Here is a 17918-nt window from a genome sequence, read left to right on the forward strand (position 1 = left end):
AGTATAAAATGAAGATCTTTGATAAAATAGAAGTAATACTACAAGTAATACAAGTAAAGTGATTGATATAGACTACTCAAGAAAATGGGTCTTTCAGCATGACAATGATCCCAAACACACCGCCCGGGCAACGAAGGAGTGGCTTCGTAAGAAGCATTTCAAGGTCCTGGAGTGGCCTAGCCAGTCTCCAGATCTTAACCCCATAGAAAATCTGTGGAGGGAGTTGAAAGTCTGTGTTGCCCAGCGACAGCCCCAAAACATCACTGCTCTAGAGGAGATCTGCATGGAAGAATGGGCCAAAATACCAGCAACAGTGTGTGAAAAGCTTGTGAAGACTTAAAGAAAACGTTTGACCTCTGTCATTGCCAACAAAGGGTATATAACATTGAGATGAACTTTTGTTATTGACCAAATAATTATTTTCCACCATAATTGGCAAATAAATTCTTTAAAAATCATGTGATTTTCTGGATTATTTTTTCTCATTTTGTCTCATAGTTGAGGTATACCTATGATGAAAATTACAGGCCTCTCTCATCTTTTTAAGTGGGAGAACTTTCACAATTGGTGGCTGACTAAATACTTTTTTGCCCCACTGTACATGCAAAACCATTCCGTTTTTGGGGGGTTGTCCTGCTTTTCGCACTCCATTGCACATGTTGTAAAAAAAATTTCCCACCAAAGCAGGTGAAATTGATTCACAATTACAATTTTTTTTTTTTACCAGTGAAGATAAGTATGAATATAAACATCACTCATTACTTAGCACTGGTCAACAGTGATGCCGGTAACACATTACTTAGTAATGCGTTACTCTAATCTGACTAGTTTTCATAACATAGTTTTCTGACGAGTAATCTAACTCGTTACTATTTCCAAACCAGTAATCAGATTGAAGTTACTTGTCCAAGTCACTGTGCGTTACTATTTTGGTATTTGTGGTTAAACCGCTGGGAAACGTGCCGCGGCTGGGGAAGCAGTCACCCCGTCGCCCTCCTCTCCACGCCGCCGGCACGCAACGTTTTTTTTGGGGGGGGTCCTCGTCCGGTGGCGCCTCTCGGTGTCGCTGGTGTGGGGGGCCTTTCTCTTTTCTATTGGGCCGCTGGGCGGTGTCCGTCGGCGATGTGGAAGGCGGGGACGGGTGGAGGGGACCGGGTACGGCGGTCGGCGGCGGCGACTCTGGACGCGTGTCGGGCCCTTCTCGCAGATCACCTCAGCTACGGCACCCGCTGGGGGAACCCTCCTTTCGCGCGGGGGGGTCCCCTTCGGCGGTTTCTAATAAAGTGAGTGTTGGCAAAACCGGTTGTCATTTTTATGTTGAGGCTGCGGACATGTTGTCGGCAGCTGCTGAATGTTACTAATAAAGTAACTTGTAATCTAACTTAGTTACTTTTAAAATCTAGTCTTCTGTAAAGTAACTAAGTTACTTTTTCAAAGTAACTGCGGCAACACTGCTGGTCAAAAGGCGATTATTAGAGATGAGCCGGATACTCGGCTGAAACGAGTATCCGGTACGGATAAAGCACTTTTGCCGAGCACGAGTATTATACGAGTAATACGAGTCAATATCTGTGCTCGGACTGAATGAAAATCCTCACACAGCGTCACAGCGCTCCTCCCCTTCACACACCGCTCTGCTCACTCACTCAAAGAACAGCTCTCTGTCTCTCAGTCACTCAGGTTCGCGGGTCTTTTCCGTTAACGTTTAGGGTTTCTTCAGCTTGAAGTTTGTTTTTATTTCAGTTTGTACTTACTTATTAACCAGTAGAGTTCTGTTAAACGTGGGTTCGTTCAGACGTGGTGCTGGTAGAAAGCGACTCGCGTTGCGTCTCTGCCTGTCGGAGATTTTTTTTTTTTTTTTTTTGAAACAGTTTTTTTTTTTTTACTTTAACGGTTTAAACTTTTTTTAAACCGTCAGTTGGCTCTAACCAGTTTTATTTTACTTCACGCACTGAGTGTCTGACAAGTTCTAGGTAGTAGTGGTATAAAAAATATTACAAATTAAGCTACACACACACACACACACTCCCCCTCTCTCTCTCTGTCTCTCTCTTAAGGCCTCAGTATGCTTCTCCGAGTCCGTTTCGGAATGACGGACGGACGGATCGGACGGACCCTTTTTGAATTATAGTTCTACGAGCCTTTTTATTGTGAAAACAATTCACCGCCAGAACAGTAGATGGCGAGCTTAGACAAGCCTACCTCATGAGGTATATAGAAGAAGTCCACGCTGTTTTATTTACGTCCTCCCGGCTCCTCAAACACAGTGAACGATGGTAACAGAAAAATGATGTTGATGACGCGACAGTTTTTGCTGAATAAAGTGACACCCAGCGGGTCAAAATGCTTTTGTTATCGTGTCTTAGCGCAGCGGTTCCCCGGTCTTGTTTCCAAACTGCGTTGCTAATTCAACAGCTGCAACAGCTTGAAGCTACACGGAGGCAGCTAGCTCCCCCCCCCCCCCCCCAGCTTCCACACACAGTCAGCACGGACACCCGATACTAACTACTACCAAGTGTTTGCTTCTAACCTGACGGTGTTTGAGAAACAGTGTCATGAGCCGTGGGATTAAAGTCAGCGGGTTTTTGCGCTGTTCCCACCGCAGTTAGCATGGTGGCTAGCCCGCTAGCCCCGTTATCAAAGTTCGTTATAACCGTATGTGACCGTACACACATGCTGTAAGTGCTCTAACCAGCCACCGTCAGCCGGACACACTTGTCACAATAATCATAGAGTCGTAGTTGTGATTTTGGTTTATTGTGATGTAGGGAATGGAACAGGAAGTTTCCATTCCGAAATGCTGGCGTTAGCGGACCAATCACAGCCAAGTACTATCCGTGGGCTGTCCGTCATTTCGACGTATAGTTAGAAAAATGAGCGCGGCACGAAAAGCTCTCCGAGGAGCCTCGGAGAGGCACGGAGAGGGCGTTCCACGTTGGAGAGGGCGGTCCTATCTGTCCGTGTCCGTCAAAACGCAGAAGCATACTGAGGCCTTTACTCACTTACACACACACACACACACACACACACACACACACACACACACACACACACACACACACACACACATACACACACACACACACACCTGGTGTGGAAATAAATTTAAAAAAATTCAAAGTTAAAAAAGAAAGTTATGTTGAGTATGAAAACACTTGTTATTACATTTCACTTCATAATTGCAACAGCATGTGTTGTATTCATTGTTACAAAACTTGTTCTGTAAATAGTTCGTTTGCTATTGTGATCAAAATCATTGATCTGAAGCTCAATGCTGATGCTGTCCTGTAATAGTTTTCTAATCAGCAATAAATATAACAATTTCTGATCAACCCATATCAATTGCATGCTTAAAATATCATACTGGTTAAAGCCCCGCCCATTTCAAGACAACCCGGCCCACTTCTGGGTTAAATCACACCCACTTCCGAGTTAGGCCCCGCCCACTCCGAGTACGGATACGGATACAGATAATTGATATGGTTAACAGATACAGATACAGATACAGATAATGCTGTACTCGCTCATCCCTAGCGATTATGCTCCTGTGCTCTAGTCTAATTACTCACACATAATGGTAAATTATCTTTATTTATATAGCGCTTTTCTAGGCTTGCTCTGTATGCAGGACTGTGTTTATGTGTGTCTCCTCTTCCCCGTTGCACTTCACACAAACTGACTATCACATTTATTCAGTCATTAATCGATGATGTCGCATAATGGAGCCGGATCGCTCAGGTCACTTTAACCCTGACGTCCTGGCTGTGTGCGTCACGTTAAGTCTTGTGTTAAGTCAAAATTAGTTTGGTTGGAGGTTAAGAAATTTTGGTATTGATACTTTTTCTGTGAATTGCCCAGCCCAAATTCAAGGTCATTCTTTTCATTCAACTTACCACTCTCTTTAACCTGGCACCAGCAACTCACACATGTATAACCATCCTATATGGCCTTTTTCTTCAGAGTGGCCATAGCAGCCATTTTTTACCACACACAAACAACCCCACACACTCTCCCATGCATAGTATTAATGCTATATAAAAGCAAAAAAAAAATTAAAAATGCAACCTCATAAACTCTCGAGCGAATCAAACAAACACTAAGTTCATGTACTGATCAAGTCTTATTAACTTGTGATATTATTAACTTAGGCTACTTAGGTGAATTTTTTCAATAATACCACGTTGTTTATATGGAAACAATGCTTTACCTTTTTGTTCAGTGTCTGCATAAACCAATTACTGTATATGTTAACAGTGAAACCAAAGCCGATTTTTTTAAATATTATTGTAGGAGCATTATTGAGCCATTTTGCCACCCCCAAATTAAAGTAACCATATAATGTCATCAGGGTCGGATTCTGTTCATGTGCCAGAAATTGAATTGAATCTGATTGTACAAGTTATTGTGTAGTTAATCCAGTGGTTCTCAAACTTTTTCTGTCATGCCCCACTTTGGAGCTACAATATTTTTCAAGCCCCACCCGCTCCCCTGCCCCAACAAAATTATGACTAAATGGTTCAAGTCTAACATGTATATTTACATAAAATACACATGAACATTAAATTCACATTACTTTCAGGAATTTCTGATGTGCAAATAAGAAACCTTTTTCAAGCAACTTTTTGTGACATTTTCCCCTTTTTTCAAAAGTAGAGAAAAAATAATACACTCTGGTCTAACTGATCTCTCCTCATGTCCTCCTTCATTCAATGTGAACCCAAGAGCAAGACAGGCTTCATCATACTTTCTTTTCAACGATAATGAGCTCTGATCTCACTGTGTGTCTCTGAGCGAATGAGAAAGGGCCGCTGCAGAACCGCGGCTTGCTGACCCTTGGCTACGGCGAAAGAACGATTTGTTTGCAGTTCCACCGTTAAAGAGATGCGGACGCCAAAACATTAGTTCTGCCTCTCATTTCCCCCTCCCTGTTGCGCGCCCCACCTGTTATGCCTCTGCGACCCACCAGTGGGGCGCGCGACACAGTTTGAGAATCACTGAGTTAATCAATCAGTAAGTCGGTGGTTTGAAATCTATCACCCCTTTCCGTGTGCTCGGTGTCCTTAGGCAATCGGTGAACCCCAAATTCCCGCAGATGGCTGTGTGTGAGTTACATGTGATGGAGATGTATGAATGTGAATAAGAGACGGCCCCAAATATGAATCTTACAACAGAAGTAATTGAAGGTGGAAGACACAAATAACACACTTTTCTGTAGCGTGTTCTCCGGACTGACGATGTTTAACATTTTCTTTACCTGGGCTGCAATAACTGAATGCTGTGTCCTGCACATTGTTTAGCACTAGAGCTGTGGAAATTTCTCTTAGATGCATCGCGACGTGGATGTGTACTCTGCTGAAGAATTATAACACCGCTGCGCTAGGATGAGACGCATGTAAAAGGTCCGGTCTGTGTCTGAGTCTCTGTCGGAGTCGGTTTCCTACTCATTCCCTCTGATGTGCGCTCCCTTTAGACTTTAACAATTGACACCATTTTTGATCACAAGTTATTAGTACACGTACAGTACTGACATTTCATTTGTGTTTGTTTGATTAACTTTAGAGTTTGAGACATATGTTTAAGTGGACCAGTGAAGCTGTGGAGGATCTTCAGGCGTGCTTTGACTGTACAGATTAGGATGTGTTCAGGACTGCTACTAATAGTCTGGATGAGTACACAGAAGCTGTGACTTCTTATATCAGCTTCTGTGAGGACAGCTGTGTTCCATCACGCACCAGGATGATTTACAATAATAACAAACCCTGGTTCACAGCCAAACTCAAAAAGTTAAGGTTGGAGAAGGAAGAGGCGTTCAGGAGTGGAGTCAGAGACAGGTTTATAGAGTCGAAATACAGGTTTAGCAAGGAGGTGAGAGAAGCTAAACGTCTATACTCTGAGAAACTCCAACAACAGTTCTCAGCCAATGACTCTGTCTTAATAACCCTCTGTCTGGAGAGGGCTAAAGGCCGGTGCATGCTTCTGCAACTGCGTCGGCGGCTTTTCACGTAAGAGTAATGTTTTTTGTCGAAGACGACCTTAGAGACGCCTTCTTTCTTCTTCGTCGATTGCTTATTTACATAGCAACTGCGGCTCCTCGTAGCCTTTTTCTGGCGGACAAATCCGCCAATCAGTGACGGGTTATACAAGTGATCATACTTTCGGATGTCTGCCAAGCACTCTTCTATTTGGTCCATATTCGTTCTTCTAAATCTTCCGTTGTCTCTGCTGGTATTATGTGGCATGAAACCGGAAATGCGACTCCGGAAAGGATGTAGTTAGCAGACCAATCACATCCCTTGGGGGCTGCGTAGGCTCGCGGAGCTTTGCCGTATAGTTAGAAAAATTGGGTGACGCACGTAAGAGATACATAAGCACGTAAGGGGCCCGGAAGGGCTCTTGCGCTTGCGGGCCTGTGAAAACGCAGAAGCATGCGCCGGCCTTAAGGCTGATTACAAATTGCAAGCCCAGAGCCCCCACTCAATTAACGACTCACGCCTGGCCAACGACTTGAACGACTTTTACTGTCTCTTTGAAAGACAATGGGACAGGCCTGAAACCATCCCCCATGACACCACCCTCCAGCCCATCAGCTGCACCTACCCTACCACAGCAAGGGCCTGCACCTTTCCACAACTTCCCACCTCAGAGTCGTCGTCCCCCCCCCCCCCCCCCCCCCCACCACAGGGACGACTCTCTCCATCCTGAAGAGGGACGTCAACAGACTCTTCAGGAGACAGAACCCCCGCTAAGCAGCCGGGCCAGACTCTGTTTCTTCATCAATCCTGAAGCACTGTGCTGATCTTTTTGAGTCTCCGGTGTTTACTGACATCTTTAACACCTCACTGGAGACCTGCCAAGTAACAGGCAACGCGTGAGGCTGGGTAAGCATGTCTTTGAATTCAGGTCCATTAGCACCGGTTCAACTCAAGGCTGTGTTCTTTCCCCTCTTCTCTTCTCCCTGTATACCAACAGCTGCACCTCCAGTCACCAGTCCGTCAAACTCCTTTAGTTCGCGGATGACACCATCCTCACTGGGCTCATCTCTGGTGGGGATGAGTTCGCCTACAGGTGGGAGATTGACCATCTGGTGACCTGGTGTGATCAGAACAACCTGGAGCTCAATGCTCTGAAAACAGTGGGGATGGTTGTGGACTTCAGAAGGAACCCAGCCCCACCCACCCCATCACCCTGAGAGACATCCCAGTCGTCACTGCGGAGTCTTTCCGCTTCCTGGGCACCATCATCTCCCAGGACCTCAAATGGGAGCTGAACATCAGCTCCCTCACCAAAAGAGGTCAACAGAGGATGTACTTCCTGCGGCAGCTGAAGAAATTCAACCTGCCAAAGACAATGATGGTGCACTTCTACACCTGCATCATCGAGTCCATCCTCACCTCCTCCATAACCATCTGGTTCGCTGCTGCCACCGCAAACGACAAAAGGAGGTTGCAGCGTATCATCCGTTCTGCTGAGAAGGTGATCGGCTGCAATCTGCCATCTCTACAGGACCTGTTTGCCTCTAGGACCCTGATGCGTGCAGGCAAGATTGTGGCCGATCCTTCCCACCCGGGTCACAAACTCTTTGAGGTTCTTTCCTCGGGCAGGAGGCTGCGGTCCATCAGGACCAAAACCGCCGCCACAAGACCAGCTTCTTCCCGGCTGCAGTTGGCCTTATCAACAGGGCCCGGGACCCCCACCTGACTCAGACTTTTATTCCGCCCCCACACCTCAAGGATGTGTTAATTAACACATTATATTATATTATACTGCATTACATTGCATATTGCAATTTGACACTGTTCACTGTTTTGCATTTTGCATTTTGCATTTTAACTTTTTACTTCACTTTTTATATCTTTTATCTTGTTTATATTTTATTTAGATAAGTTTATGTCTAAATAAATGTTACTTTGTATAAATATTAGAAAAAGTGAGTAAATAAGAAGTAAATAGTGAGTAAATATATATTGGTTTTTTTTATTGCTTTTCTTATGTGTGTTGTATTTATTGTGTTTTTATGTTTCTATGTTCATTGTATGCATCAATAACCCGAGCAAATTCCTGGTGTAAACCTGCTTGGCAATAAATACATTCTGATTCTGATTAAACCGAGATATAGAGATGATAAGAATTAAATGGCATCAATTTCATAGTTTAATACATTTTGTCAAATCCATTATTTAATTAAATTAATGATGTCTATCTATAAAAAATAAGTAAATGGAGTTTTAATATAGAATGCATTTTGTTAAAAGGGGTTTTCTTAACATTTTTCAGGACAGTCAGGCCTTTCATCATTTATGTGTATGCATGGTCTGAGGAAGTTCTGTTAGTAAACTGTCGTTACTGAGAGTTCAGTCAGAAACCTGATCACCAATAGCCTGTGTTCACCTCAGCAACAAACTGGACTGGTCCACCAACACAGACATCTTGTACAGGAGGGGCCAGAGTTGTCTCCATTTGGAGAGGTGACAGGTCCTTAATAGTGTGCAAAACAGTATTAAGGACTGTTTCTTTACCAGATGGGGCTTACCAGGTTTCTTCTCTCCGAAAGTGGGTCAGTGCAAAACCTGGATAATGGACTTGAGTCTAGGGCAGAAAAAATAATTAACCCTAACCCATTTTTATTTATAATAATAATTTGTGGTAGTAAATATCTTCATCAATTAGTAGGTCAAGCTATCTGTTATAATATATAGCAAGCACTGTGACATCGTCTCCTGAGGTGGGGGTATTAAGTCAGCCAATGCCTTGCCTTCTGTAGCTAATGTGAGAAACGCTGTCTCCTTCTGGACTAAATGTTTGAGAAATGGTGTAGACCAGGGGTGTCCAAACTTTTTATCCCGAGGGCCACATATAGAAAAAAATACGAAGGTCTGGGCCAATCACGCTGTTGACAGTGGGGGGAGGGGGGGGGGGGGGGGGGCGTGGGGGCGTTCTGAGGGACAGCTGCAATGCAGTGGGCCATAGTCCATCACATTACATTTCATTTAGCTGACGCTTTTATCCAAAGCGACTTACAATAAGTGCATTCAAGGGTACAAACCCAGAACAACAAGAATCAAGAAAGTACAATTTCTACAAAAATAGAGCAAAACTACAATGTGCTATAATTAAGTGTCATTTAAGTGCTTTTTTTTTTTAGGCGGGCCAATTTAAAATGGATGACGGGCCGCAGATGGCCCGCCGACCGTAGTTTGGAAACCCCTGGTGTAGACTAACACTACAAATAATAGAAACAAGTGTATGTAGCAAGGTGTGATCTAATTAGCAATTGAATAGCAGTGAAACCCCTGGCTAGAACTTATCTCAATCCTCCATTGGATGAAACTATTGGTCACCCTGGGTCATTATAATACAGACCCCTCCCTTACAAAAAGAATACTGATAATAATAATAATAAATTATAATTTATGTGTAATTATTAGTAAGCCTATGCCAAAAACGCTGCAGTTACTGAAGACTTAATATACAGATGTGATGCTTCATATTATATGTTTACTATAAATTAATTCTTTCTTAATGACTTTCTATTTGAGCGTTTTAAAGAAATACTAGGAAAGTTTAATAACAACAATAGGACAATAAAAAATTCAAATTATGAGGCAATATTGGCAGGGTCAACACCTTAGTATGTCATGGACATGTGAATATGGTGCTGACTTTGCCAGTATTTTGGGAGACAAATATTTGGGACTTTGTCACGCAATGCCACAACTGATAGGCTTTATGGGAAGCACAGGGTTTTGGTGTCAACAGAAAGTTGCAGCGACACTAACTTGACACAAATTCCTCTTTTCATGCAATGTGCTACCTGCCAACAGCTCTCTTGAATTTCACTTTAGCCTGTTTTTATTAAATTTTAGACACATTTTGAACCTACACATCTGAATTATTAGGTGCTTTTTAATAATAACCTTGACTGGATTCGGGACTTTAGTCAATTGCACTTTGATTTAAGCTTTTTTAAGAACTATTTGGAGCTAAACCCAAGGCCTCAGCCAGTGTGCTGAGCCAACTGAAGTTTAGTACGTGGTAGGCAGGGGTAAGCAGAGTAGCAGGTGGGTTTGTAGCACCAAACATATGGAAATCCTCCTTGAAAATAAATACGACCTCCTGGATCAACAGGAATTCCCTCTTCCAACTCTACCTCCAGCAGGGACGTCTGACTGTAGGTCAAGTTCCTCCTCCGACAGGTTTTCTCCCGCCTCCAGAGCCAACGTAGATGCTCTCTAGCCCTCACGGTTTAGCTGCTGGCTGCAGGTCTAGCTCCTGCTCCAGCGGTGCCACTCCCGGCCTAACCCCTGGTGATGCAGCTTCCTCACAAAATCAGGGTCACCGGGGACCAAGTTAGTCACTACAAACCAACAGGCACATACCAATAACACTGACCATAACCTCGCTCTCGACATCATTCCCCCTCTTCCTTGCTTGGCTGTAAACAGTTCTCCACTCTTCCCGTTAACCCGTATCCGGTTCAGACCTCTTTGCTCCCTCCTCCTGCATATCTCATCATCGATGATTCCATAGTCAGACACATTAAACAAAAACAGCTGCAACTTACTGCTTCCCCGGTGCTACAGTTTTGGACGAAGTTCAACAGATCACCTCTCTTCTCTGTAAGAACATCCTCACGCCTGAATCGTCATCATCCACGTTGGCACAAACGACACCGCCCATCAAGAGTCTAAAATAATGAAGTATGATTTTAACTGTCTTTTTAATTGACTTAAGGACTGCAACAAATCCATTTTTATCTCAGGACCACTCCCCTCTCTCCACTGAGGTGTAAGGCGTTGAGCAGGCTGCTTTGACTCAATACATGGCTAAAGTCGGCATATCCCTCCAACAACTTGATTTCAATTGATAATTTTTATCTTTTCTGGGAGCGTGCCTTGTTTTTTAACAGAGATGACATTTTCCCTCACGTGCCCGTACAGCAAACATTTTCCATGCTGTCTCCACCGCCAATCTCACCAGATTTGCGGCACACATGGATACTACACCGGTTCCTGAACAGCACTCTCTGCCACTGACTCTCTCCGCTGCCGCTAGCTCCACTCTGCGACGTAAAAAGCCATCACCACCCAGCGCTGTGTCGGATACTATTAATATTCCTGTAGTTGTAACTTGATAGATGAAAACATCCGAAATTGTAAAAGGGAGTGTAGGAAGTTGGGAAAAATCCAATCTTAATGTCTTTTACAATAACATGAAAGATTTACTGGGACAATATAAAACGATGATTAAGAATGCGAGAACAATTTACTTTTCACAACTTATTTCCAACATAATCCAATTTTTTTATTTAAAACTGTGGATCAGGTGTTCAACCCAACGCCTCCATGTTCCCCAGCTGAAAGCGATACTGATTGTTTTTATCATATTTTACTGATAAAGTCGAGTCCATAAGAGCCTCTTTTACCCCCAGTGCCACCAACAATGATGTCCTCTACTACCACCAACAAGCCGTTTTTAACAAGTTCTACCCTATCACTCTCTCGGAACTATTTAAAACCAAATCACACAGTGTCTTCAAGCCCATTGATATTTGTTGTGCCTTGCATTGTGCATTAACGTGATAACATAAAATGGTGTGCCTTTCGGCATTCAATAAATTTGGTTTTCATAATAAATATTGAATATTAATATTAAAAATATTACTATTAAATAATAACTTTAATTGATTAAGGTTATCTCGGGGCACCCCCTTTCAAAGGAAGGGTAATGATAGCCAATTTATTGATTAAGTCTCAAGTCTCACAAAAGTACTAACTCAGTACTAAAATTTGGAACTCTGATTAACAATTAAATTAATAACTATAACCAAAATTATCATATAGATAGTTAGCTAAGTTGAAGGAAAGATGGTTCTTTACAGTGTAGAGGTTGGCAAAATTCACTTATGCAACGTAAATGAAAAAACACATGTGAAAATAACATATTTATTATGAATATAATAAAGTATAAAAACACAAAACTAACTTGTACTTAATATATAAAGATGTGTATGTGTGTGTCTGTGTGCTTCCAAATTGACAGCTGGCACTATACACAAATGTATTTTACCTGTTTCTTCTAAACCTGATGTTTTATGACCTTCTGTTTTTATGCTGCCTTTGTAAACATGTGTTTTGAAAAGTACTGTATAGATAAAGATTATTATTGTATTATTATTATTATTATTACTAATGTAATGAGAAAAGGTTCTGCATCCAACATGTTATTGCCCAAGTTTCCTGGTCTAATCCCCATATGGACAGACATTTCTATGGAAAGCCAGTAGTAGTTTGGAGCCTGCAGGGAACAGACAGTGTTTACATACAAGGTTGAAGAGGTGGGTTTTCATACCAAGGAAACAGCTCTATCTAGCTCTTCAACCCTTGTATGTACGTATGTATGTATGTAGGTACATATGTATGTATGTACGTATGTAAAGCAACCCTCATTGGAGAGCATTCAAATAAGTGTTGTTTGCACTGTATCTTTTTTTTTTAATAACTGACCATTGCTTATGATATACAATGTAATTCATTATAGCATAATTAATTGCACACGGCATCTATTCAAGCTACATTTATGATTCTATTATTATACTAAGCCTGATGTATTTATACCAGAGATGCCTTAAAATGGAGTTAGTACCTTTTAGAAAAAGTTTACCCCCCCCACGTACATCGGTGAGTCAAACTAACCTGATTTGCAATTGAAAGCTCACTCGTCATGTACATGTCATTTACATGTGAAAGCCTCCACTATAGGGTCACAATCAAGCCCCATCATATATCAAGGAGCTCATTACATCAATATCATATCATCCAAATAAATCCCTTTTCTCCCAAAACACATTTGGTTGGACGTTCACTGTCTATGGAAGAATATAGTTAGCATTTGGGCGCTTGAATAGAGCACCTAACCACACAATGTTTGATTATCCGTGATGCAATTAACTGATAATACTGATGTACACCTAAAAAAAAATGCTTACCTGCATACTTTCAACTGCATTCCTTGCAACAACAAAAAAATGTCGGTGTTGTAAGTCAAGAAATGTATTTTTTCAATTCATGAAAATGTAATAATTATTTATAATTGTTTTTTAATTCTGGTAAAAAACTAAATAAACAACAAATGAGAGGGACGGAGAAGCGAGGAACTTGCTCTGCTTCATCTTACCTTCTCATAATATGGAATATATAAATTATACCATAATGAACAGTCTTTTTATTTGTCCATTAATTAACTGTACAACATGTTACTCAGCAGTTGATGTCTCCCTACAGACGCTGGGTGCTGCAGCAGATCCTCCATCAGTTCTCTGCTGTGGGCCACAGCAGGAAGCAGCTACAGGGTGAAGCAACACAGGCTGAAAGTGAGAGGAGCCAGCAAGTTAGTGACAATCTGTCCAGGACTCTCCAGCAAGAGATAAAAGTGTGCTCTGATGCTGCCTGCCACTATTCCAGCAACTACAATGCCTGGTCCCACCGCATATGGGTCCTACAGCACATGGCCAAGGGGAATGTCAAGGTAGGACAGAGATAGGTGTTTTATCATCAAACTCTCACCTAACAAGCTTCAAACTTAGAATTGAACCCATTACTACCTTTAAGATATTTTTTGTAACAATGCCATGCACCAACAGGCACATTTGGATGCGTACAAATACACTCCTGATCAAAATCTTAAGACCAGTTAAAAAATTGCATGAATTTGCATTTTGCACTGTTGGATCTTAGGAAGGTTCTAAGTAGAGCTTCAAAATGCAAAAAGAAGAAATGGGAATAAGAGACCAAAAGTTGTGAGCAGGCAAATTATTGAAAACAACAACTTAAATCAAATAGGCTGTTCATCAGCTGATCAAACGTTTAAGACCACAGCCTTTAAAAGCCAAAATCTGTGCAAACATTTTGATTCCATGTCATTTCCTGTCAAGTAATCACACTGTGAAGATCTCTTGATGGCAAAGGCAAAAAAGCTCACCGTCTTTGAACGTGGTAGGATTGTTGAACTGCATAAACAAGGCCTCTCATAACGTGCCATCGCTGCTGAGGTTGGATGCAGTAAGACAGTCATTTTGCATTTCTTAAAAGGTCCTCAGGGTTATGGAACAAAAAAATCAAGTGGTAGACCCAAAAAAATCTCACCGGTGGTGAGCCGGAAGATCCGAATGGCTGTCAGTCAAGACACGGGACGATCCTCGTCCCAAATTAAGGCCATTACTGGTGCTGACTGCAGCCCAATAACCATCAGACAGCATCTGCGAAGGAAGGGCTTCAAAAACAAGAAACGTCTTCAAAGGCCACGTCTCCTTCAACGCCACAAAATTGCCCGTTTAGACTTTGCAAGGGAGCACCAAACATGGGACATTCAAAGGTGGAAGAAAGTTTTATTCTCTGACGAGAAAAAATCTAACCTTGATGGTCCTGATTGCTTCCAACGTTACTGGCATGACAATGGGATGCCACCTGAGATGTTTTCTACGCGGCACAGTGGAGGGGGCGCCATCATGATCTGGGGTACTTTTTCCTTCAATGGAACAATGGAGCTCCAGGTTGTGCAGGGGCGTCAAACAGCAGCTGGCTATGTGGAGATGTTGCAGCGGGCATCCCTCATGACTGAGGGCCCTCGTCTGTGTGGTAACGACTGGGTTTTTCAGCAGGACAACGCTCCAATTCACAATGCCCGTCTGACCAAGACTTTTTTCCAGGAGAATAACATCACTCTTTTGGACCATCCTGCGTGTTCCCCTGATCTTAATCCAATTGAGAACATTTGGGGATGGATGGCAAGGGAAGTTTACAAAAATGGACTTCAGTTCCAGACAGTGGATGCCCTTCGTGAAGCCATCTTCACCACTTGGTGCAACATTCGCACTAGCCTTTTGGAAACACATGCATCAAGCATGCCAAAACGAGTTTTTGAAGTGATCAACAATAATGGTCGAGCTACTCATTACTGAGTCAGTTTTTGACACTTTAATTTCTGTTTTAGGAGTTTTTTTTTTTTTTTTTTGAGCTGTGGTCTTAAACTTTTGATCAGCTGATGAACAGCCTACTTCAGTTAAATTGTTGTTTTCAATAAATTGCCTGTTCACAACTTTTGGGCTCTTGTTCCCATTTCTTCTTTTTGCATTTTGAAACTCTACTTAGAACCTTCCTAAGATTCAACAGTGCAAAATGCAAATTCATGCAATTTTTTAACTGGTCTTAAGATTTTGATCAGGAGTGTATAATAGCTCATTTTAAGTTTGAGTATATTCATTTATAAATCAATGTCAAACAAGTCCACCTCTGACGTGGCATTTTGTTAATCATTAAAATATAGCGCTTTCCTAGTCTTGATGATCACTCAAAGCGCTTTACAGTACAGTTTGCCACTCTGTACACACACACATTCATACAGTACAACTATTACCACCATTTTATATTTTTATAATGGGACATTCAGAGTACAGCATCTTGCCGACTGGGAATTGAACTGCTGACCTTCTGGTTGGAGGACGACCACTCAGCCACCATACAAGCACAAACGTTTTTTGTGATTGGCTACGAAAGTTATTTTGCCCCTTGGATGTCCATGTTGTTAGTAATATTTTTAATCAAAAAAACACTCTGTTAATGACTCCGAAAATATACGTACTGTAACCCCACACTCTATGAATACAGCCTTAGCCCTCTTTACAGCTGTCACTATTGAGTTTATCCCTCGGTATTAGGTTTAACCCATGATATGTTACCATGGCTATGTACTCTCCAACACAAAACTTTGTATAAGCACCTATCTCTTCATACAGTCTTAAAACCCAGTCAATGTTGGATGATTGTGAGAGGCTCACTCAACTAGCGAAATAGTTGAGTGATGATCAGAATCTGCTGGTCTTCCCCGGTCATGTTCTCCATTAAAGATATAGATTCACTTGAGGGAATTCAGTGTCTTTTGCATGTCCTCACTGTCAAACTACAAGTCTCATTATTTTAAGTAGCATTCAAGGCACTTAACATTGTCAGGTTACAACCTTACAAAATCATAGATAAACCCAACTGTTCACAAGCAAGTGCAACTCCCTCCTAACTGGAGGAAACCTTTAGCTGAGTAGAGAGGTGTGAGGGAAAAAACAGAGAGAAGTGGTCAGTGCATGATGGCAGATTCCTCAGCAGTCTAGGCCTATAGCAGCATAACATGACTTTATCATAACGGAACGTTGTAAGTCAAATCTTAAATGTTTTGTATTTATATAGCGCTTTTCTAGTCTTGATGACCACTCAGAACGCTTTCCTGTACAGTTTATCACCCATTCACACACAGGTCAGTAGTTCAGAGCCAGTTGGATAATGCAGAGGGGATTTACGAAGTAATTCCTGTTTCATGGCGAATCAATAGGTGGCGATATGACACTGAGGAAATATTGACACATAGAGCTGTTCAGGTTTGGACTCTAATCATGGTAGCGATAGGACAATGCACAGTGGAGTTATGACAACATTATCTCCTTTGGCAAAGGATGAACCTTCGCCGCACCTCAATGTTTCCACGGTTTGAGGACATTTCTCGATTTTGAGCATGGTCCATTGACTTGTCTCAGCTCATTTGAGCTGTGTATTGTAAATCAGCCAGAAGCAGTTCATCAAAGTATAAAACATTTCACTTCCGGTAGCCAGCAGGTGGCGCTGTGATTTTAAGTCATGATTTCTGAGTAAATATCATCAGGCCGTAAATCTTGTTTTACATTTCTAGTTTGGACTCGATTGGACCAAATATGTCCGAGATACAGAACCTCATGTGTTGATGGTGTGTAATCAAAATTCAACGCCATGCCACGGTCACACCGTTTGATGAATAATCAATCTTTGAGTCCGTTTTTATCTCCATCTTGTGATGACACGCATCTCCATATCTGATGAAAGCCCTGGGACAAGTACATCACATTAAAAATGTGGAAAATAGCCGGTATGGCCAATAAAGTCAAAATGGCAGGCTACCTGTTGCTTTTTTCCAATTGCATCTCTGACCTTTTTATGATTGTCTGGTCATGATACATTATTGTGATTTACGATTTTTGTGATGATCGGTAAAAGCTAACTGAGGGACTTTTCCTTAGATGGCGATGTTGAGCCATTTTTCCAAGCCCATTTCAAAATACTCCAGAATCCAATTACTTTTTTGGGTTTTGAATTCCCTGCAAACTTTGGTAACAGTTTGAGCATGCCCTGAAAAAGCCCCTGAAGGGAAATACAAATCTTGAAATACAATAGGGCCTCCCACCGGAGGTGCTCGGGCCCTAATTATCAAAGGAAACATTAAAGAATGGCAGCATGGCTGGAATGTAGCTCATAAGGGAGACACCTTCATGCAGTACAGCAGGAAGTGAGCACAGTGAGGACAGCAAAATGAAGTACCAAACAGGTGAAAATTGTGACTAGGTTGAGGATAGGACATAATCGAATAAATAATACACTGCACTTAATGTTAATAAATATTTGATTATTGCCAAATAGAGGAGTTAGTGGAGCATGTCATGCTATGGTAGAGAACGAGAAAAGCTAAAGAGGGAAATTCCGAGGCAAAGAGTGTAAGAACAGAGCTTCGAAATAGTTTTTACCATTGGAATAGGGTGAATGGTTCATTATCTGGGGGAGATTGGACAAATCAATTTAATACGGCCTAGATTACTGATATACACTCAAACAGAGTGGGTTGCTATCCGCCACTAGACTGAACATAGAAGAAGGAGAAGCTGTCATATATCAAGGGTAATAAGAGACACAGTACTGAATCGGGAAGAAAAGGAAGTAGGATTATTAAAACACACAGTAGATGGCGGTAATGCACCTTGATGTTGGTTGCCACCATTCAATAAACCGAATAAAGAAGAAATTTATGCAGTATATGGCGGTAATGCACCTAGATGCAATTTGTCACCC

The 17918-nt window shown here is 42.0% G+C and overlaps 1 protein-coding gene across 2 annotated transcripts in view; it reads left to right on the forward strand.

The window, feature by feature from the left end:
• ptar1 (protein prenyltransferase alpha subunit repeat containing 1) overlaps positions 1–17918 on the forward strand; it is a 50116-nt gene that overhangs the window by 11792 nt on the left and 20406 nt on the right. For both annotated transcript variants that reach the window (XM_053420097.1, XM_053420098.1), the window contains exon 5: positions 13281–13524. In XM_053420097.1, coding sequence (XP_053276072.1) covers positions 13281–13524 — 244 coding nt within the window. The remainder of the gene's footprint in view (positions 1–13280; positions 13525–17918) is intronic.

Source organism: Pleuronectes platessa, chromosome 4, assembly GCF_947347685.1.
Source record: "Pleuronectes platessa chromosome 4, fPlePla1.1, whole genome shotgun sequence".
Lineage (NCBI taxonomy): Eukaryota > Metazoa > Chordata > Actinopteri > Pleuronectiformes > Pleuronectidae > Pleuronectes > Pleuronectes platessa.